Genomic DNA, 22266 nt, shown 5'->3' with positions numbered 1-22266 from the left:
AAACAAATTTGACCATTTTTTCCCATTTCTCTAAAGTCAATTTTATATATTTTCTGCTCACTAAGGCAATTTTTCAGACTCTCAGTTTGTTTGATTTTCCTATATTATATTTAAGAAACAGACAGATAAATGATACTTAAATATTTATTGAATTAACTCTCTTTAGAAATATCACACACATACATACTATATATTTTTGACATCTCATCTGTCAAAGTATTATTTCTAATCATATATTTCTATATATGTAATTTCTATATATAACTAACATAATTCAAGTTATTGTTTTTACTCATTGTTTTTTAAACAAAAATATAATTATAAAATACTTATGGGGTATAATTCAATACATGTATACAATAAGTAATAACCAAATCAGGGTAATTAGCATATCCATCATCTCAAACATATCACTTCTTAGTATTGGGAATATTAAAAATGCTCTCTCGGACAGCGCTTGTGGCTCAGTGAGTAGGGTGCTGGCCCCATATACTGAAGGTGGCAGGTTTGAGCCCGGCCCGGCCAAACTGCAACAAAAAATAGCCGGGTGTTGTGGGGGGCGCCTGTAGTCCCAGCTACTCGGGAGGCTGAGGCAAGAGAATAACCTAAGCCAGAGAGCTGGAGGTTGCTGTGAGCTGTGACCCCATGGCACTCTACTGAAGGAGACAAAATGAGACTGTCTCTAAAAAAAAGAAGACAGCATTTTTTGGGGGAGGGGGATAGACAGAGTCTCATTCTGTCGCCCTCAGTAGAGTACCGTGGTGTCAGCTCATGGTCACCTCCAGCTCTTGGGCTTAGGTGATTTTCTTGCCTCAGCTTCCCAAGTAGCTGGGACTACAGGTGCCCACCACAACGCCCGGCTATTTTTTGTTGCAGTTTGGCCAGGGCTAGGTTTGAACCCTCCACCCTGGGTATATAGGGCTGGCGCCCTATTCACTGAGCCACAAGCACTGCCCAAAAATGCTCTCTTCTTGCTGAGAGAGGTTCTACATACCCTGACTTGATCTTCGCACATACTTTGCATATATAAAAACTTCACATGTACTCCATAAATACGGTAGAACCTCCATAGTTGACCTCTTCCCTACAGTGACCACCTCCTTAAGTTGACCTAATTTTTGTAGACTGGATATGCACCATATGTACTCAAATGGAAGACTGACCTCTATATACTGACCACCTCCATAACTTGTATCTTTACCACTTGGACTGTGACACACATTAATTTACCCTCTATAACCTGATCAGTTGAATCCACACTACAGCAAGGGGTAAAAGGTGAGGGCTTTGCCCCTCAGTTACATTATTTTTTCTTTACTATAAGTTCTTTAGTCATGTTTTATTATTACAACAAATTGGATTAGGCCTAAGGTCCTATTGTTTACCATGTGTTGCAGAAGATTTCTTAAATGTGAAGGATTGATCTGAATTGTAGATACATCCTACAATTACTGAACAATTTCACAGTTAATCAAGAGATGATGGCTTAAAAGAAAGAAGTCAAAGAGCTGCACTGAAGGAAAAGGTTGATATTTGTACATTTTCTGGAAAGTAGCAGCCAAATAAAGACAGTCGAACATTTTGATGTTAGCAAGACCACAGTTAGCAACATCCAATAGGTAAACATAGTACATGGAGAGATATGGTAAGGAAAGCAGAGACTAACAGTGGACAGTGGAAAAGGAAGAAAACTTCCCTCAGTGAAGGCAATGAAGCCACATTAAACTGATTTAAACAAATGAGGGCAGTTAATGCCCAAATCTCTGGACTGATGATCTACAAAACTAAAAAATTTGCACAGGAATTCAGAATAGCAGATTTCCAAGCATCAAAGGGTTGGCTCCAGAAATGTAAATTGCAACATGAGATCTTATCAGAAGTCCTGTGTGGGCTTGGTACCCATAGCACAGTGGTTACAGCGCCAGCCACATAACACCAAGGGTGGCAGGTTCGAACCTGACCTGGGCCAACTCAACAACGATGACAACTGCAACAAAAAATAGCCAGGTGTTGTGGTGGGCACCTGTAGTCCCAGCTATTTGGGAGGGTGAGTCAAGAGAATTGCTTAAGCCCAATAGTTAGTAAGCTGTGATGCCACAGCACTCTACAGAGGGTGACATAGTGAGACTCCCAGTTGCAGTTATGGAAGAGTTCATTGAAAAGTTCTCAGACTTTGCCAGAAGCTTCAAAGATGACATCTTTAATGCTGATGACTGCAGACTCTTTTTCAAGACGATGTCTGATAGGAGCCTCGTCATGAAGGGTGACAAATATAAGAGTGGAAAAACTTTCCAACTAATGTTTCATAGTCCTGCTTTATGCTAGCTCAACTAGACAGAAACTAAAGCCCTTGGTGATTAATAAACTGACATGTAGATTCAAGAACCTGAAAGCTAAAGGCCTCCCTATCACTTGGAGATCACACAAATGTACATGGAAGCCTGGTACCTTCTTTGAGGAGTGGGTAAGGGGTATTGATTAAGAAATAAAGAAGAAATGGTCTATTCTACTGATAGTAGACAACTGTTCTGGCCCATCTGCAAGTGAATCATCTCACAAACATGACAGTGAAATTTCTGCTTCCAAACATGACCTCAAAAATCCAACATCTCTACCAAGGCATAAATCAAAATATTTAAAATGCACTACTGAGCCCAGCTCCTGCAGTGAGTCATTACTAAAACACAAACCCGTAGTCTGCCTGTGGAAGCAATTTTATTTGCTGCATCAGTTAATGCTCTGGATGCTGTCCTTTAGAACAGTTCTGCTTGGACTGTTCATCCAGAAACAATACGAAAGTGTTTCAGGAAAGTTGTGTTTGTCACAACCCAAGAGCATGATGTTTAGGCCTCATCAGACAGTCCATCTCCCATGCCAGAATTCAAAGGAGTAGATTTTAAAGGTTTTGTCACAATGGATGATGTGGTAGCAACCTGTAATGAACCTCACTAAAAAACAATTTTCTAAGCTATATTAACTGATGTACAGACCAGCATAAAAGTGCATGAAGCAGCTGATGAAGTGGAAGAAACAAGTGAGGATGATTCAGAATTGCAGAGAATCTGAAAAAAGACGATGTCAGGCATCTGATAATGCAGTTAAAGTCATTTGCTCCAGAAAAATGCCCAGGTCTGCTGGAGTGGTGTAGCCAGTGTTCAGAGTGCTTTCCCCACTTATGTATATAATAAGAATAAGAAACAGATCAAGATTGACTTTCTTTTTCTTTTTGAAACAGAGTCTCACTTTGTCGCCCTAGATGGAGTACTGTGGTGCACAGCTCACAGCAACCTCCAACTCTTAAGCTTAAGCGATTCTCTTGCCTCAGCCTCCCAAGTAGCTGGGACTATAGGCGCCCGCCACAATGCCCGGCCATTTTTTGGTTGTAGTTGTCATTGTTGTTTGGCAGGCCCAGACTGGATTTGAACCTGCCAGCTCCTGTTCAAACCTAGCAGCTGAGCTACAGGAGCTGAGCCTGACTTTATTTTTCAGAAAGAATGAATCAACCGGGAGGTGCCTGTGGTTCAGTGAGTAGGGCGCCTGCCCCATGTATCACAGGTGGTGGGTTCAAACCCAGCCCCAGCCAAACTGCAACAACAACAAAAGAATGAATGAACCATGAGAAAGTAGTAAATATTGATTTTTTTATGGTACTGTATGATTTTATTGTATTTTGAATTATGTATGATTTCATACGATAATCTCTAATACAAACTGTACAAGAAAGTACATAGCAGTACAGTAGGCCTAATTCCTTATGTTGACCACCTCCATATGTTGACCAGTTTGTTATAAGCCTTTGGGTGGTCAACTTACAGCGGTTCTACTGTATGCACAAATATCATGTATCAAAAAATCCTCTCTTCCAGCTATTTGAAAGTATACAATAATTATTATTTTTGTTTGTTTGTTTTTGAGACAGAGTCTCACTTTGTCGCCCTGGATAGAGTACTGTGGCATCACAGCTCACAGCAACCTCCAACTCTTGAGCTCAAGTAGCTGGAACCACAAGCGCCCACCACAATATGCAGCTATTTTTTTTGTAGTAGTTATCATTGTTGTTTAGCAGGCCCAGGCCTGGTTCGAACCCGCCAGCCCCAGTGTATGTGGCCAGTGCCCTTACCATTGAGCTACAGGCGCTGAGCCGCAATAAATTATTGTTAACTACAGTCACCCTATAGTGCCACAGAACACTAAAACTTACGCTTTCTATCTGTAGCTATAATTTTGTATCTGTTAATCAACCTCTCTTATACCTTGTTTTCTATGTCCCTCCATTCTCCAGCCTCTAGTAAACATGATTATACTCTTTACTTTTATGAGATCAACTTTTGTAGCTCCTACATATGAATGAGAACTGGTCTTTATTTAATTTAAAATAATGTCCTTGGCTGGGCATAGTGGTTCATGCCTGTAATCCTAGCCCTCTGGGAGGATCCCTAGAGCTCAGGAGTCCGAGACCAGCCTGAGCAAGAGCAAGACCCTGTTTCTGTTAATGATAGAAAAAAAATTAGACAGACGTTGTGGCATGTGCCTGCAGTCCCCGTTACTCAGGAGGCTGAGGCAGGAGAGCTTTAGCACAGGAGTTTGAAGTTGCTGCAAGCGAGGCTGAGACCACAGAACTGTAGCTTGGGCAAAAGAGAGACTCTGTCTCTAAAGAAAGAAACAAACCAATAAATAAATTTGCAAGTAAAGTAAAAAATCAGTAATGTAAAAAGTAAAAAGTGAAAAGTAAAGAGCAAAGTAAGTAGTAAAGTAAAAAGTAAAGTGTAAAATAAAAAGTAAAGAGTAAAGTAAAAAGTAAAGTAAAAAAGTAAAGTAAAATAAAATAATGCCGCTAGGATGTCACTTTTAAAATGGCAGAATAGTGTTCCATTCTGTATATATACAACATTTTCTTCATCCATTCATCTGTGATGGATACTTAGGTTGATTCCTTATCTTGGGTATTACGAATAGTGTTGGAAAGAGCACGGGGTGCAGCTATCTCTTTGATATACTGATTTGAATAAATTCCAGTAATAAGATTGCTGGACCACAGAGTAGTTCTATTTTAATTTTTGAGGAATCTCCACACTATTTTCCATAATGGCTGCATTAACTTACATTCCCACCAATAGTTTGTTCTCTTTTATCTGTATCCTTGCCAGAATTATTTTTTGTCTTTTTTTTTTTTTTTTTTTTTTGTAGAGACAGAGTCTCACTTACTGCCCTCGGTAGAGTGCCGTGGCGTCACACGGCTCACAGCAACCTCCAGCTCCTGGGCTTAAGCGATTCTCTTGCCTCAGCCTCCCAAGTAGCTGGGACTACAGGCGCCCGCCACAACGCCCGGCTATTTTTTTTTTTTTGCAGTTTGGCCAGGGCTGGGTTTGAACCCACCACCCTCAGCATATGGGGCCGGCGCCCTACCCACTGAGCCACAGGCGCCGCCCTATTTTTTGTCTTTTGATAGTAGACATTTTTTTTTTTTTTTTTGAGACAGAGTCTCATTATGTTGCCTTGGGTAGAGTGCCGTGATGTCACAGCTCAAAGCAACCTGAAACTCTTGGGCTTAACTGATTCTCTTGCCTCAGCCTCCCAAGTAGCTGGGACTACAGGTGCCCGCCACAATGCTCAGCTATTTTTCAGTTGTAGTTGTTATTGTTGTTTGGCGGGCTTGGGCTGGATTTGAACCCACTAGCTCCGGTGTTATGTGGCTGGTGCCCTAGCCACTTGAGCTACAGGCGCTGAGCCTCATACTTTCATATACAGATGTAGGATTACCTTACGTACTTCTTGTAGGGAAGTCTAATGGTGATGCCTGCTTGTCCAGAAAAGATTATTTCTCCTTCATTTCTGAAGAATAGTTTTATTAAATATAATATTCTTGGCTGGAAGGGTTTTTTTTTTTCCTTTTAGCACTTTGAATATATTGCCTCATTCTCTCCTGGCCTACAAGGTTTCTGCTGACAAATTTGATGCTAGTCTAATGAAGATTTCATTATATGTGACGTGACACTTTTCTCTTGTTGGTTTTAGAAACCTCTATATTCTCTTTTACTTTTTTCTTTTTTTTTTAATTCTCTTTTATTTTTACTCTACCTGTTGCCCAGGTACAGTGCCGTGCCATCAGCCTAGCTCCAGCAGCCTCAGACTCCTAGTTCAAGCAATCCTCTTGCCTTAGTCTCCTGAGTATCAGGCATCTGCCAGGATGCCTGGGTAATTTTTTTTTCCTTTTTTCTTCTTTTTCTCTAATTTCTCTTTAAAGTAGAGACGGGTGGCTTGGCACCCACAGATCAGTGGTTAGGGCGCTGACCACATGCACCAGGGCTGGTGGGTTTGAACCTGGCCTGGGCCTGCTAAACAACAAGGACAACAACAACGACAAAAAGCCAGGCATTGTGGCAGGCACCTGCAGTCCCAGCTACTTGGGAGGCTGAGGCAAGAGAATCGGTTAAGCCCAAGAGTTTGAGGTTGCTTTGAGGTGTGACATCATGGCTCTCAACTGAGGGCTCCATACTGAGACTCTGTCTCAAAAAATAAATAAATAAATAAAAATAAAAAAATAAAGTAGAGATGGGGTCTAAATCTTGTTCAGGCTGGTCTCAAACTTCTGAGCTCAAGTGAATCCCCTGCCTTGGCCTTGCAGAATGCTAGGATTCTAGGTTTGAGCCACCAGACCTAGTCACTGCCTTTTACTTTTGATGCTTTAACTCTAATGTGCTTTGGAGAAGACTTTTTTGAGATGACTCTATTTGGGGATCACTGAGCTTTCTGGATCTGGATGGCCATATCTCTCCCAACACTTGGAAAGTTTTCAACTATTATTTCATTAAATAGGTTTTTTATGCCTTTTCCCATCCCTTTCCTCATGGAAATCCCATAATGCCCTAATATTTGTTCACGGAATATTCCATAAGTCTTGTAGGCTTTCTTCATTCTTTTTTATTTTTTTTCTTTTTTTGATCTCACTAGGATATTTCAAAAGACCTGCTGCGAAGTTCAGAAATTTTTCTTCATATATTGTTGAAGCTCTCAAATGTATTTTTTATTTCACTAATTGGATTCTTCAATTCTAAGATTTGTTTGGTTCTTTTTTATGGAATCTGTTTAATTTCTTCTCATTTAGATCATGAATTATTTCCCTGATATACTTGCATTGTCTAAGTGTATTCTCCTGTATTTTTTTTTTTTTTCTTTTTTTTTGAGACAGAGCCTCAAGCTGTCACCCTGGGTAGAGTGCCATGGCATCACAGCTGACAGCAACCTCTAACTCCTGGGCTCAAGTGATTCTCCTGCCTCCACCTCCCAAGTAGCTGAGACTATAGGCGCCTGCCATAACGCCCGGCTATTTTTTGGTTGCAGCTGTCATTGTTGTTTGGTGGCCCAGGCTAGATTCGAACCCACCAGCTCAGGTGTATGTGGCTGGCACCTTAGCCACTTGAGCCATAGGCACGGAGCCTTGTAATTTTCTTAATAATATATTTGATATTCTTTTTCAGGCATTTCATAGATTTTCTTTTTTTTTTGGGGGGGGGGTGTCTGTTACTTGAGAATAATTGTGTTACTTTAGAGATTTCATATTTCTTTGCTTTTTCATGTTTCTTAAATCTCTGTATTTATAACTGCACATCTGGTAGAATAGCTGCTGCTTCTAATTTTATGGAGTAGCTTTTGTAGAGAAAGACTTTTTCCTGCAGATGGGTCCCCCAGTGTCAGCTGGGTAGGGTGCTTAGGCTCTGGGTGGACACAGTAGTATAGTCTTTATGTGATTTCTTCAGCAGTAATCAATGTCAGGGACATCTGTGATTACTTCACTTGACTTGTCTGCAAGTGTTTCTGAGGCTACAGCACAGCTTTGCTGGGGACAAGGGTCAACAGAAGGGCCATTCTCAAGTGTTGGAGCGGCACATGTGGGTATGTGGTAGGTCTGCTGGTCAGGGAGGTGAGGGTCAGCAGTGGTAGTAGGCCCCAAGTGAGTCTTATCCATTCTTAAAATTTTCTAATTCTAACTTACTGATGTCTAAATCACTAACCAACTTCTGTAGTTTTTTCTCATTTTCTTTTTTTATTGAAATAGGTATTATTTGTTCATATTTTTCAAGTTTAGTTCTTCCATAAAACCTGATATCAGAGTCAAATAGCCAATATACTTTGCTTACCTTTCTAACCTCTTTCTCAAAGCTTCTTTTCAAAAAAGAAGTCTCTTACGACACCTAGAGAACTAGAAATATCCTAATGCTTGCGTACTTTTCATCTTCCATGATGTCAGCTTTTATGCTGGCATTCAGAATTTTAAATGCTTCATCCCAGGACCTAAATAACTACAAGTCCCACCTGCTCTCCTACCACAAATAAGAAGGAATAAAACAAACATATCATGAGTAAAGTGGTATAATTCTGCTCTAGAATAGCTGAAAAAATTTAAGACTTTATGTTCAGGAAAATATCTAAGGCCACATAGTGATTCATAGTCTAGCTGAGATTTAAGCACAGTTTTTCACTGGCTTCAAAATCAATCTTTTTCTTCTATAGCACCTAAGTCTTTGGACAGTACTTAGAGCTGTTAAGAATTTGTGTGTGTGTGGCTTGGTACCCGTAGCTTAGTGGTTAGGGTGCCAGCCATATACACTGGGGCTGGCAGGTTCAAACCCAGCCCAGGCTTGCTAAACAACAATGACTACTACAACAACAACAAAATATAGTCGGGCCTTGTGGTAGGTGCCTATAGTCCCAGCTACTTGGGAGGCTGAGCCAAGAGAATCACTTAAGCTCAAGAGTTTGAGGTTCTGTGAGCTGTAATGCCATGGTACTCTACCAAGGGCGACATAGTGACTGTCTCAAAAAAAAAAAAAAAAAAAAAAAAGGGGGCGGCGCCTGTGGCTCAGTGAGTAGGGTGCCGGCCCCATATGCCGAGGGTGGTGGGTTCAAACCCAGCCCCGGCCAAACTGCAACAAAAAAATAGCCAGGTGTTGTGGCGGGCACCTGTAGTCCCAGCTACTCGGGAGGCTGAGGCAAGAGAATCACTTACGCCCAGGAGCTGGAGGTTGCTTTGAGCTGTGCGATGCCACGGCACTCTACCAAGGGCCATAAAGTGAGACTCTGTCTCTACAAAAACAACAACAACAACAACAAAAGAATTTCTGTGTGTGTATGTATGTGTGTTTACCAGAAATGGAGGTTTCAAATAAAAACACTAGAATAAAATGATTTTTCATCTATCCAACTATTGAAATATCAATAGTCACAGCAGCAGCTGCAACAGACGTCATCTCAGGTACCAAGGAAGCTAAACTGTGAGAATTATTCATACTCAGGAACACTAGACGGCAGCCTAGATTCCTCTTACATAGAATCTACACAAAGTCTGCTATCAGTCTGATTTCCCTACCTCAGACAACTGGATCCCGGGAAATGACTAAATGGAAGAGGCAAAGGTTTTCATACTCCCCAGTGGCATTCAGTCCATGAGCAGCCACTGTGTCTACCTAATTCCTCTGTGTCTACAGTAAGAAGTAGAATCTTTGAATGTGGAGACTTAACATGCTTTGTATTATTTACAGTTGTATGCATAAAAGGGGATGTCACTTTTTAAATAAGCTCAATTCTTTTTTTTTTTTGTGGTTTTTGGCCGGGGCTGGGTTTGAACCCGCCACCTCTGGCATATGGGACCGGCGCCCTACTCCTTGAGCCACAGGCGCCGCCCAATAAGCTCAATTCTTAACGTGCATTCCCTTGGGTAATTTCTTATACAGTCAAGAACATAGGAAAAGAAAAAAAAAGCATGCAACCAGGCGGTGCCTGTGGCTCAGTCGGTAAGGCGCGGGCCCCATATACCGAGGGTGGTGGGTTCAAACCCGGTCCTGGCTGAACTGCAACCAAAAAATAGCTGGGCGTTGTGGCGGGCGCCTGTAGTCCCAGCTACTCGGGAGGCTGAGGCAAGAGAATTGCTTAAGCCCAGGTGCTGGAGGTTGCAGTGAGCTGTGTGATACCATGGCACTCTACTGAGGGCTATAAAGTGAGATTCTGTCTCTATGGGGGGGGGGGGGGGAAGCATGCGACCAAATGAAATTTACATTTTACCTAAAAAATGTACCTAAAGAAAGATCCTCATTAGAATACTTGAGTTCATAGCACTACTACATAATAAATACAGTTAGGAAAGTCAGCTTCCCCAGTCCCGTGCTCCTTACCACTCTTCCAGTTTCAGCTCATGGAGTGCCTTTCGATCTTTTACTTTTCTCTCCTGGATAGTCTCACCATAGTACTTTTGAAGTGCCATTAACAGGCTTCCTATAGGAGTGCTGAGGGGAAAACAGAGACAACGTTTATAGAGTCATTAGACTATGCAACAGGCGAGCCTCTCTACCAAGGCATGAGCAACACCACAGCCACCTTTTCACCATTTGGTATAGGGACATTTGACAATTAAAGCATTCTTTTTTTTTTTTGAGACAGAGCCTCAAGCTGTTGCCCTGGGTAGAGTGCCGTGGCATCACAGTTCACAGCAACCTTCAACTCCTGGGCTCAAGCGATTCTCTTGCCTCAGCCTCCCAAGCAGCTGAGACGACAGGCGCCCACCACAACACCCGGCTATTTTTTTGGCTGTAGTTGTCATTGTTGTTTTGGCAGGCCCGGGCTGGATTTGAACCTGCCAACTCTGATGTATGTGGCTGGTGTCTTAGCCTCTTTTTTTTTTTTTTTTTGAGATAGAGTCTGAGTTTGTCATCCTCAGTACAGTGCCATGACATCACAGCTCATAGCAACCTCAAACTCTTGGGTTTAAGTGATTCTCTTGCCTCAGCCTCCCAACCAGCTGGGACTACAGGCACATGCCCCAGTGCCTGGCTATTTTTAGAGATGAGGTCTCGCTCTGGCTCAGGCTGGTCTCAAACCTATGAGCTCAGGCAATCTACCTGCTTTGGCCTCCCAAGTGGTAGGATTATAGGCGTGAGTCACCATGCCAGGTCTGACAATTAAAGAATTCTTGCCAGATAAAGAAAAATATATTCAGGCAATTTCCTTGTATGAGTAACAAAGAAAAACAATTACTGTAACTGCTTAAAGTTAATTGGTATAAAAAATAGATTTACAAATTGGCTCTATGTTTTTCTAATCAGGAATGATAAATAAACCAAAACAAAGATGGAAAAAATATATATTTACAACAAGTTCTAGTAAGTAACTCCATACCAAAGATTTCTCAGAAATAAAATTTCTAGTTGAGAATGGCTCCAGCCCCTATAGGGGGCAGGAATTGTGGAGGGCATTTTTGATTGGGTGAGGAATGTTACCAGATTTTGGGGGAGGACCACCAAAGAATCCTAAAATTCAAGAATCTATCACAAGTTCTCACCCATAATGCCAAGAGTTACCCACTCAAAAACTCATCAAGGTAAGGATGGTGTCTGTGGCTCAAGGAGTAGGGTGCTGCCCCATACGCTGGAGGTGGTGGGTTCAAACCCAGCTCCAGCCAAAAACTGCAAAAAAAAAAATCATTTAGGTAATAATTATTATAGTGATAAAGAAATTTGGTTCTTGGGTTTTCAAATGGAAGGAGCTTTTGACTTTGATATAGCTTAAATTTCCTCTGGCTACAATTTAAATAACCTTATTTTAATAACTATTTTTGCTAAGTGGAAGCAACCCAAATGTCCATCAACAGATGAATGAATAAAGAATGTACAAATGTATGTATGATACACACATACAATAGAATGTTACACAGCCTTAACAAAGAAGGAAAACCTGCCCCATGCTATAACATGGATAAATCTGGAGGACAGTATTTTGCTAAGTGAAATAATCCAGCCACAAAAGAAAAAAATATAATTCTACTCATATGAAGTATCTAAAGTCGTCACAATCATAAAAACAGAAAGTAGGAAAATGGTTGCTGAGGGCTAGGGGGATGAGAGAGGAAATTAGTCCTTAATGCTTATAAAATTTCATTTTGCAAGATGAGCAAGTTCCATATGCATACAATGTGAATTTGCTTAACATTAATGAATTATACATTTTTATTTTTATTTATTTATTTTTAGAGACAGACTCTCACTTTATTGCCCTCAGCAGAGTGCTGTAGCGTCACAGCTCACGGCAACCTCCAACCCCTGGACTTAGGTAATTTTCTTGCCTCAGCCTCCCAAGTATCTGGGACTACAGGCACCTTGCCACAACGCCCGGCTATTTTTTGGTTGCAGTTTGGCTGGGTCTGGGTTTGAACCCGCCACCCTTGGTATATGGGGCCGACGCCCTACGGACTGAACCACCAGGCACCGCCCACATTTTAATTCTTTTTATATTTATTTATTTAGTTAGTTAGTTTTTGAGACAGAGTCTTACTATGTCGCCCAAGGTAGAGTGCCATGGCATCACAGCTCACAACAACCTCAAACTCTTGAGTTTAAGCGATTTTCTTGCCTCAGCCTCCCAAGTAGCTGGGACTATAGGCGCCTGCTGCAGTGCCTGGCTATTTTTTGTTGCAGTTGTCATAGTTGTTTTAGCTGGCCTAGGACGGATTTGAACCAGCCAGTCTCGGTGTATGGCCGGTGCCATAACCACTGTGCAACGGGCATGGAGCCGAATTATATATTTTTAAAAGGTTAAGATGCTAGCACTCTGGGAGGCTGAGGAGGGAGGATTCCTTGAGCTCAGGAGTTCAAGACCATCTGAGCAAGAGCAAGACCCTGTCTCTATTAAAAAAAACAGAAAAATAAAAAACCTGTAGTCCCAGTCACTTGGGAAGCTGAAGCAGGGATCACTTGAACCCAAGAGTTTGAGGGTACTGTGAACTAGGTGATGCCATAACACTCTAGCCTGGGGCAAAAGAGTGAGAGTCTGTCTGGAAAAAAAAAAAAATAATAAGTTCTGCGCCTGTGACTCATGCAGCTAAGGCACCAGCCACATACACCTGAGTTGGCAAGTTTGAATCCAGCCCAGGCCCACCAAACAACAATGACGGCTGCAACCAAAAAATAGCCGGGCGTCATGGCGGGTGCCTGTAGTCCCAGCTACTTGGGAGGCGGAGGCAGGAGAATAGCTTGAGCCCAGGAGTTGGAGGTTGCTGTGAACTGTGATGCCACAGCACTCTACCCAAAGCTAGAGCTTGAGGCTCTGTCTCAAAAAAAAAAACAAAAATTAAAATAAAATAATTTAACATGGTAAATGCTATGCTGTGTGTTTTATACCACAATAAAAAAATTATTTTGTTCTAACTTCTACAATTTTTCCCTTCAAAGCAAGGTGCTGCTACATTAACACAACAAAAATAATGTCAGCAATAGATCACATGCTAAACATTTTAGAGAAACTTGAAATTAAAAAAAAAAGAATCATTAAGTCTATAGTGTTACCCCTTTCTGAAAAGGGGATGAATAGGTGGGGAAAGGAGAATGTTTCTATTTAGACAATTGCCAACTAATAAAAATAGAACCTACAGAGCTAGTAACCACCTTTCCAACTGAATATACCATGGATCATTAATGGATCATTAAAATCCTAGATGAAAGAGTCCATATTTTCCTATGTATAATATGCACTTTTTTGCCCTAATTTTTAAGGGATAAAATAAGAATGTATAGGGCGGCGCCTGTGGCTCAGTGAGTAGGGCGCCGGCCCCATATGCCGAGGGTGGCGGGTTCAAACCCAGCCCCGGCCAAACTGCAACAAAAAAATAGCCGGGCGTTGTGGCGGGCGCCTGGAGTCCCAGCTGCTCGGGAGGCTGAGGCAAGAGAATCGCATAAACCCAAGAGTTAGAGGTTGCTGTGAGCCGTGTGACACCACAGCACTCTACCCGAGGGCGGTATGTGAGACTCTGTCTCTACAAAAAAAAAAAAAAAAGAATGTATATTACATATGTTTAGTATCATTTTTTGCTGACACATAAAACTTTTTGTACCTGGCATCTGTTCTTGTGTTTTATAATTATTTGTTCCATAAAATTTCTTGCTCCACAATGTTAAAAAATGCTAAAATTCCTTTATAATACAAAAACATGTATGTAAATCTAAACAAATAAAAATTTAATTAAAAAATTGAAACAGGTGGGTGGCGCCTGTGGCTCAGTGGGTGGGACACCAGCCCCATATACCGAGGGTGACAGGTTCAAACCCAGCCCCAGCCAAACTGCAACAGAAAAATAGCTGGGTGTTGTGGTAGGCACCTGTAGTCACAAGGCTGAGGCAAAAGAATCGCCTGGGCCCAGGAGTTGGAGGTTGCTGTGAGCTATGTGATGTCATGGCACTCTACCCAAGGCAATAAAGAGAGACTCTGTCTCTACAAAAAATAAAAAATAAATAAATAAATAAAATTGAAACAGGGTCGGCTCCCGTGGCACAGTGGTTACAGTGCCAGCCATATACACTGAGAGTGGAGGGTTCAAACCCAGCCCAGGCCAGCTAAACAACTGCAACAAAAAAATAGCCAGGTGTTGTGGCAGGCACCTATAATTCCTAGCTACTTGGAAGACTGAGGCAAGAGAATTGCTTAAGCCCAAGAGTTGGAGGTTGCTGTGAGCTGTGATGCCATAGCACTCTACCAACGATGACATAGTGAAACTCTGTCTCAAAAAAAAAGAAATGAAAAATTGAAACAAGGCTCGGCGCTCATAGCTCAATGGTTAGGGCGTTGGTCACATACGTGGGGGCTGGCAGGTTCGGACCCAACCTGGACCTGCTAAACTATAATGACAACTACAACAAAAAAATAGCCGGGCGTTGTGGCGGGCACCTGTAGTCCCAGCTACTTAGGAGGCTGAGGCAAGAGAATTGCTTAAGCCCAAGAGTTTGAGGTTGCTGTTAGCTATGATGCCACCGCACTCCAAAGAGGGAACGTAGTAAGACACTGTCTCAAAAAAAAAGAAAAGAAAAAATTGAAACAAAAGATTTTTTCCCTAGAAAGTTTGGGTCAAAAATGTGGGTGCACATTATACATGGCAAAATATAGCTGCAGGAGAGCAGGATATTCAGTTTCACTCTACAGATTACTTACTAATAACAATGGGGAAAAGATATTTCACACAAAAAAACTTAAACAGGCCAGCCCAGTGGCTCACCCTTGTAATCCTAGCACTTTGAGAGGTCAAGGTGGGTGGATTGCTTGAGGTCAGGAGTTTGAGACCAGCTTGAGCAAAAGCGAGACCCCATCTCTGAAAAAGAACTTGGGAGGCTGAGGCAAGAGAATCACTTGAGCCTAAGAGTTTGAGGTTGCTGTGACCTATGATGCCATAGCACTCTACCCAGGGAGACAGAATAAGACTCTGTCTAAAAAAAAAGAAAAAAATTAAACAGATACCACCTTAACCAAGTGTGTAGGCAGAATTCTAAAATGGTCCCTCAAAATTTCCTGCCGTAATAATCTCTCAACTGAGGCAGGGCACAGTGGCTCATGCCTGTAATCCTAGCACCCTGGGAGGCCAAGGCAGGTAGATTGCTTGAGGTCAGGAGTTCAAGACCACCCTGAGCAAGAGTAAGACCCCGGTCTCTAAAAATAGCCAGGCATTATGGTGGGTGCCTATAGTCCCAGCTACTTGGGAGGCTGAGGCAAAAGAATCACTTGGGCACAAGAGTTTGAGGTCGTTGTGAATTGTGACACTACAGCACTCTACTGAGGGTCACAAATTGAGACTGTCTCAAAAAAAGAAAAAAATAAACCCTCACCTATAAATTATAATATTATGCCCTTAATTATATTATGTTATATGGCAAAATAAAGGTTTACAGATATATTATAATTAAGGGTACTATTCAGTTGAATTTGAGGCAATGAAAAAGAAGATTATCTGAGATTACACTTAAAAGCAGAGTTTTCTCTGGCTGGTTGCAGAGTGGAAGTTAAAGGTTTAAAGTATGAGAAGGACTCAATGTACTGTTGTTGGTGAAACATGGAGGGGTAGGCCAGGCACAGTGGCTCACATCTCTACTCCTAACACTTGAGAGTCTGAGGTGGGAGGATCTCTTGAGGTCAGAAGTTGGAAACCAGCCTGAACAACATAGTGTGACCCCCATCTCTACAGGTGGTGCACGCCTGTACTCTCAGCTACGTGGGAGGCTGAGGCAGGGGGATTGCTTGAGTCCAGGAGTTTGAGACTTCAGTGAGCTATGATAACACTATTGCACTCTAGCCTAGGCAAGAAAGAGAGATCCTGTCTTTAAAAAAAAAAAACAGAAAAAACAAATAACATGGAAGGGGTCCTGTGAGAAGGAATGTGGATGGCCTCTAGAACAGAGAGCAGAGTCTGGCTAAGAGCACCAAGGAAACAGGGACCTTAGACTTCCAGCTACAAGGAACTAGATTCTGTTAACAACCTGAATGAATGTGGAGACAGGTTCTTCCCCAGAGCCTCCAGATAAGAGCCAAGCTTGGCCAACACCTTGATTTTGATGTAAAACCCTAAGGAAAGAAGCCCATTCAGACTTTGACTTCTAATCTATGCAACTAACTGTAAAGTAACAAATGGGTGCTAAGTTTGTGGTAATTTGTTACACAGCAATAGAAAACCAATATATCAAGTAATTAAAGTTAATATTATGGGCCGGGCACAGTGGCTTATGCCTGTAATCCTAGCAGTTTGGGAGGCCAAGGCAGGTGGATTGCTTGAGCTCACGTGTTCGAGACCAACCTGAGAAAAGCGAGACTAAAATAGAAAAACTGAGGCAAGAGGATGGCTTGAGCCCAAGAGTTGGAGGTTGCTATGAGCTATAACGCCATGGCACTGTACCCAGGGCAACAGCTTAAGACTCTTGTTTCAAAAAAAAAAAACAAAGTTAATATTATAGATGACATAATGTATCTCTTAAGGTAATACACCAAGGACACAATTTCACCCATGCTGGATTCCTGACAAAAACATTTATCATAAATGTAAACATGAAGGGATGATCAAATAAAACGAGAAATATGTCAGCATTACTGTGATAATTGAGGGATTTTGAATATAGACTCTAACTTAGCTGTATTGAAAGAATGTTTATGTGATAAACACATTATGATTTCATTGAAAAATATTCTCTCTTCTGGGAGATATATTTGTGGGTGAAGTGTAATGAGGTCATGGTTTATTCAAAGAAAAAAAGAGAAAGAAAACTATACATATCCCATACATATACAGAGATAGAGAAATCAAATAGCCATGGCTTGGTGCCTACAGCTCAGCAGCTAGGGTGCCAGCCACCATACACTGAAGGTGGAGGGTTCGAACCCAGGCCAGGCCTGCCAAACAACAATGACAACTACAACCAAAAAGTAGCCGGGCATTATAGCGGGCACCTGTAGTCCCAGCTACTTGGGAGGCTGAGGCAAGAGAATCGCTTAAGCCAAGAGTTGGAGGTTGCTGTGAGCTGTGATGCTATGGCACTCTACTAAAGGTGACACAGCGAGACTCTGTTTCAAAAAAAAAAAAAAAAAGAAATCAAATAGCCAAAGTTTTTTTTTTTTTTTTTTCTGGTAGAGACAGAGTCTCACTGTACCGTGGCATCACATGGCTCACAGCAACTTCCATCTCTTGGGCTTACGCGATTCTCTTGCCTCAGCCTCCCGAGCAGCTGGGACTACAGGCGCCCGCCACAACGCCCGGCTATTTTTTTATTGCAGTTTGGCCGGGGTTGGGTTTGAACCTTCCACCCTCGGCATATGGGGCTGGCGCCCTACTCACTGAGCCACAGGCACCGCCCCAAATAGCCAAAGTTTTAACAACGGGTGAATCTAGGTATCTAGGTGAAGGGTATATAGGGTTTCAATGTGCTAATTCATTCAACTTTAGTTAGGCTGGAAGTTGTCCAAAATAAAAAGTTGAGGAAGAAAATTCTTTTTTTTTTTTTTTTGTAGAGACAGAGTCTCACTTTATGGCCCTCGGTAGAGTGCCGTGGCATCACACGGCTCACAGCAACCTCTAACTCTTGGGCTTACGCGATTCTCTTGCCTCAGCCTCCCGAGCAGCTAGGACTACAGGCGCCCGCCACAACACCCGACTATTTTTTTGTTGCAGTTTGGCCGGGGCTGGGTTTGAACCCGCCACGCTCGGCATGTGGGGCCAGCGCCCTAGTCACTGAGCCACAGGCGCCGCCCTCTTTTTTTTTTTTATAGGGATAGATTGACTTTATTGCCCTCAGTAGAGTGCCGTGGCATCACAGCTCACACAGCACCTACAATTCCTGGGCTTTGGCGATTCTCTTCCCTCAGCCTCCTGAGTAGCTGGGACTACAGGTGCCTGCCACAATGCCTGGTTATTTTTTTGTTGCAGTTTGGCCAGGGCCAGGTTTGAACCCACCACCCTTGGTATATGGAGCCGGTGCCCTACCCACTGAGCCACAGGCACCACCTGAGGAAGAAAATTCTTTAAAAATTTATTAAGTTGAACAAACAAAACCTCACCAAAAATTTTTATAGAATATACTTGTTAAATGTTTCTTATTCCTTTTTCCTCTTCCTTATAATATCTTTGTTCAAATTACAAATACAGTAGAACCTCCATAGTTGACCAACTCCCTACATTGACCACCTCCTTAAGTTGACCTAATTTTCAGGCTAGGTGAGGTGGCTCATGCCTGTAATTCCAGCACTCTAGGGAGGCCAAAATGGGTGAATTGTTTGAGCTCAGGAGTTCAAGACCAGCCCAAGGAAGAGCGAGATCCCGTCTTCAAAAATAGTCAGGTACTGTAGCAGGTGCCTGTAGTCCCAGATATTCGGGAGGCTGAAGCAAGGGAATCACTTGAGCCCAAGAGTTTGAGGTTGTTGTGAGCTGTGATGCCACCGCATTCTACTGGGACAATAAAGTAAGACTCTGTCTCAGACAAAAAAAGAAAGTTGACCTAATCTTCATAGACCGGACATGTATCACATGTACATATCACTATAGTAGGCCTAGACCTTTTTCCTTATGTTGACCACCTCTGCCCGCTGACAAGTTTGTTACAGTTCCTTGAACGGTCAACTTACAGAGGTGTTAGTGATATTTAAACAGTTTTTAACCAGTGAAAAGGAATTTTGAATGAGGACCCTAAACTTAGAGTAAGCAATAAACTATAAGTAAAATCTTTAAGATAAACAATTGGGGTAGAATTAGAAATGCACAGTCAAAACTATTGACAATATAAGAGTGGAGATCTTTTATAGGCTCTAAGGATTAAATTTGCTCTTTAGAAAAGAATACGTTTTTTGTTTTTTTTTGCAGTTTTTGACCGGGGCTGGGTCTGAACTTGCCACCTCTGGTATATGGGGCCGGTGCTCTACTCTATTGAGCCACAGGCACTGCCCGTAAAGAGTAAGATTTTTAATAATAATTTTTTCATTGGCCAAATGAAAGTTGTGCCAATCTAGAATTAAGTCACATTAATACTTACCCCAGCAAGGCTCCAATTATACCACCAGCTACCACGCCACGCAAGCCTAAGTTTATTCTGAACAGACTTCCTGTAACACCTATTTAAAAAAAAAAGACGCTATTAAATCATATTTAATACTATAATCCATCTTAAAATTTTCTTTCTATAAGGACACAAACCTCTGAGCTTTCTGAACGCAACAATAAAATACCACTACAGTCTAGATTTCCTGAATCTAAAATGCCAATACAGGCTCAGCACCCATAGCTCAGAGGTTAGGGTGCCGGCCACATATGCTGGGGCTGGCAAGTTCGAATTGGCCCAGGCCTGCTAAACAACAATGACAACTGCAACAACAACAACAAAAAATAGCCGGGCATCGTGGAAGGCACCTGTAGTTCCAGCTACTGGGAGGCTGAGGCAAGAGAATTGCTAAAGCCCAAGAGTTTGAGGTTGCTGTGAGCTGTGATACCACAGTGCTCTACCGAGGGTGACACAGTAAGACTCTCTCTCAAAATAAATAAAAAAAAATAAATAAATAAAAATAAAATAAAACAGGGCGGCGCCTATGGCTGAAAGGAGTAGGGCACCAGCCCCATATACCGGAGGTGGGGGGTTCAAACCCGATGACTCCGGCCAAAAACTGCAAAAAAATAAATAAATAAAATAAAATGCCAATACAGGTAGCTACTAATATGTACTTTCAAAGGATGAAACATTCCTTTTATAAAAACAAATCCCTGATCTGTTTTATGGATGCATTTTCTTTTCTTTCTGCTTCAGTTTTGCCCATTTCCCCTTAAAAATCTCGCTCTTTCTTCAATGAAAGCTTTAAAAAAAAAAAAAAAAAAAAGTCCAGGAAAGCCTTGTCCAGCCCCTGCAGCTCATGCCTTCCCCAGCTCACCCTTTCTGTCCTGCTATATTGCACCTGTCAGGCCGGGGAGCAGCCACCGTTTGGCCTACAGTGCCACCTGGTGGCCAGTGCTTGGAGGGCCCTCTTTTCTTCCTACTGGGGATTGAACATAAAATCAAGCTCATTTTCCTCTTTTCACTACGCATAATGCAACAAATGCCATCTGAGGTGGTAATACTTTTTAAATAATAACTTTTGAGGTTTATAAATTTTGCTTAAGTACTATATATTCATTTTGCAAATTTTCTAAATTAAAAAGAAAAATCACCTTTAACCCATTACCTGGAGTTAATAATGAGTTAGTGTTTTTTTTAAAGACAAACTTTATTTATTTATTTATTTATTTTGAGACAGAGTCTCCTTTGTCACTGTCAATAGAGTGCTGTGGCATCATAGCTCACAGCAACCTCAAACTCTTGGGCTCAAGCGATTTTCTTGCCTATAGCTGGGACTATAGGCACCCACCACAACGCCCAGCTGTTTTTAAAGATGAGGTCTCACTCTGGCTTAGGCTGGACCTGTGAGCTCAGGCAATCCACCCACGTCAGCCTCCCAGAGTGCTAGGATTACAGGCATGAGCCACTGCACCCAGCTGAGTTAGTTTTTTTTTTTTTTCTGGTCTTCCAAACAAAATATTTTAAAAAAGAAATTGGAGCCATTCTGTATATACTAAATATTTTATTTTCACTGAACGTAATATTGAATTCCATTATCAGTAAAGTTTCTTTTCACAAGACTCCAACTTTAGGGGTGCCTTTTGGGATACCTTATAGTTTAGATATTTGTGTGTGCTTGGTTGTTTGAATTCTATTCCACAGATCTCACTGTTCTATTTATTGCAATTTTATACACTTTTTAATTTCTGACAATTACATGATTCCCTCATCTGCCTATCTTTTTTTTTTGAGACAGAGTCTCAAAAAAAAAAGAATCATGTTGCCCTGGGTAGAGTGTCGTGGCGTCACAGCTCACAGCAAGCTCAAACTCTTGGGCTTAAGTGATTCTCTTGCCTCAGCCTCTCAAGTAGCTCGGACTACAGATACCCACACAATGCCTGGTTATTTTTTTTTTTGTTGAAGTTGTTGTTATTGTTTTCTTTAGCTGGCCTGGGCTGCGTTTGAACCCACCAGCCTCGGTGTATTTGGCTAGAGCTCTGCCCACTGAGCTACGGGCACCGCCTATCTATCCTTCTTTTTTTCTTTCTTTTTTATTTCAAGTTAATGTGAGGGTACAAACAACCAGGTCATAACATTTGAATTTTTTTGGTAGAGTCCCTCTTGCAATTGTGTCCCACACCCAAAAGGTGTGCCATATACCCCTACATTGTGCTCATTAAGTGGGAGCACACCAATTCCCCCTCCTCCTCCCCTCTACTCATGTCTTTTAAAAATTTTTTTGTTACTGGGTTGGGTGGCTCGTGCCTGTAATCCCAGCACTCTGGGAGGCTGAGGTGGGTGGATTGCTTGAGCTCAGGAGTTCCAGACCAGCCTAAGCAAGAGCGAGCAAGATGCCATCTCTCCTAAAAATAGAAAAATTGGGTGGTGCCTGTGGCTCAGTGAGCAGGGCACCGGCCCCATATACCCAAGGTGACAGGTTCAAACCCAGCCCCGATCAAACTGCAACAACACCAAAAAAACAGCTGGGTGTTGTGGTGGGCACCTGTAATCCCAGATACTCAGGAGGCAGAGGCAAGAGAATCTCTTAAGCCCAAGAGCTAGAGGTTGCTGTTAGCTGTGATGCCAGGGCACTCTATCAAGAGCAACAAAGTGAGACTCCGCCTCAAAAAAAGAAAAAAAGAATTAGCCAGGTGTAGTGGCAGGTGCCTATAGTCCCTCAGGAGGCTGAGGCAAGATGATCTCTTGAGCCCAAGAGTTTGAGGTTGCTGTGAGTACGGCATCAGTGCACCCTAGCCTGGGGCAACAGAATGAGATTCTGTCTCAAAAAAAATTGTTTTCTTTTTGCTATGCTCACACAATCAGCAATTTAAATGTTTTAGACATTGTATCAAGTTCTTTTAAAAAATCTATGACTTTGATTAAATTGCTTTTGATTTAT

The 22266-nt window shown here is 42.0% G+C and overlaps 1 protein-coding gene across 1 annotated transcript in view; it reads right to left on the bottom strand.

The window, feature by feature from the left end:
• Positions 1-22266, bottom strand: part of TIMMDC1 (translocase of inner mitochondrial membrane domain containing 1) — a 40654-nt gene that overhangs the window by 1064 nt on the left and 17324 nt on the right. The window contains exons 5-6 of the mRNA XM_053565438.1: positions 19317-19395; positions 10170-10280 (exon numbers count right to left, since the gene is read on the bottom strand). Coding sequence (XP_053421413.1) covers positions 10170-10280; positions 19317-19395 — 190 coding nt within the window. The remainder of the gene's footprint in view (positions 1-10169; positions 10281-19316; positions 19396-22266) is intronic.

Source organism: Nycticebus coucang, chromosome 16, assembly GCF_027406575.1.
Source record: "Nycticebus coucang isolate mNycCou1 chromosome 16, mNycCou1.pri, whole genome shotgun sequence".
Lineage (NCBI taxonomy): Eukaryota > Metazoa > Chordata > Mammalia > Primates > Lorisidae > Nycticebus > Nycticebus coucang.
This window is presented reverse-complemented; position numbering and strand designations above follow the sequence as displayed.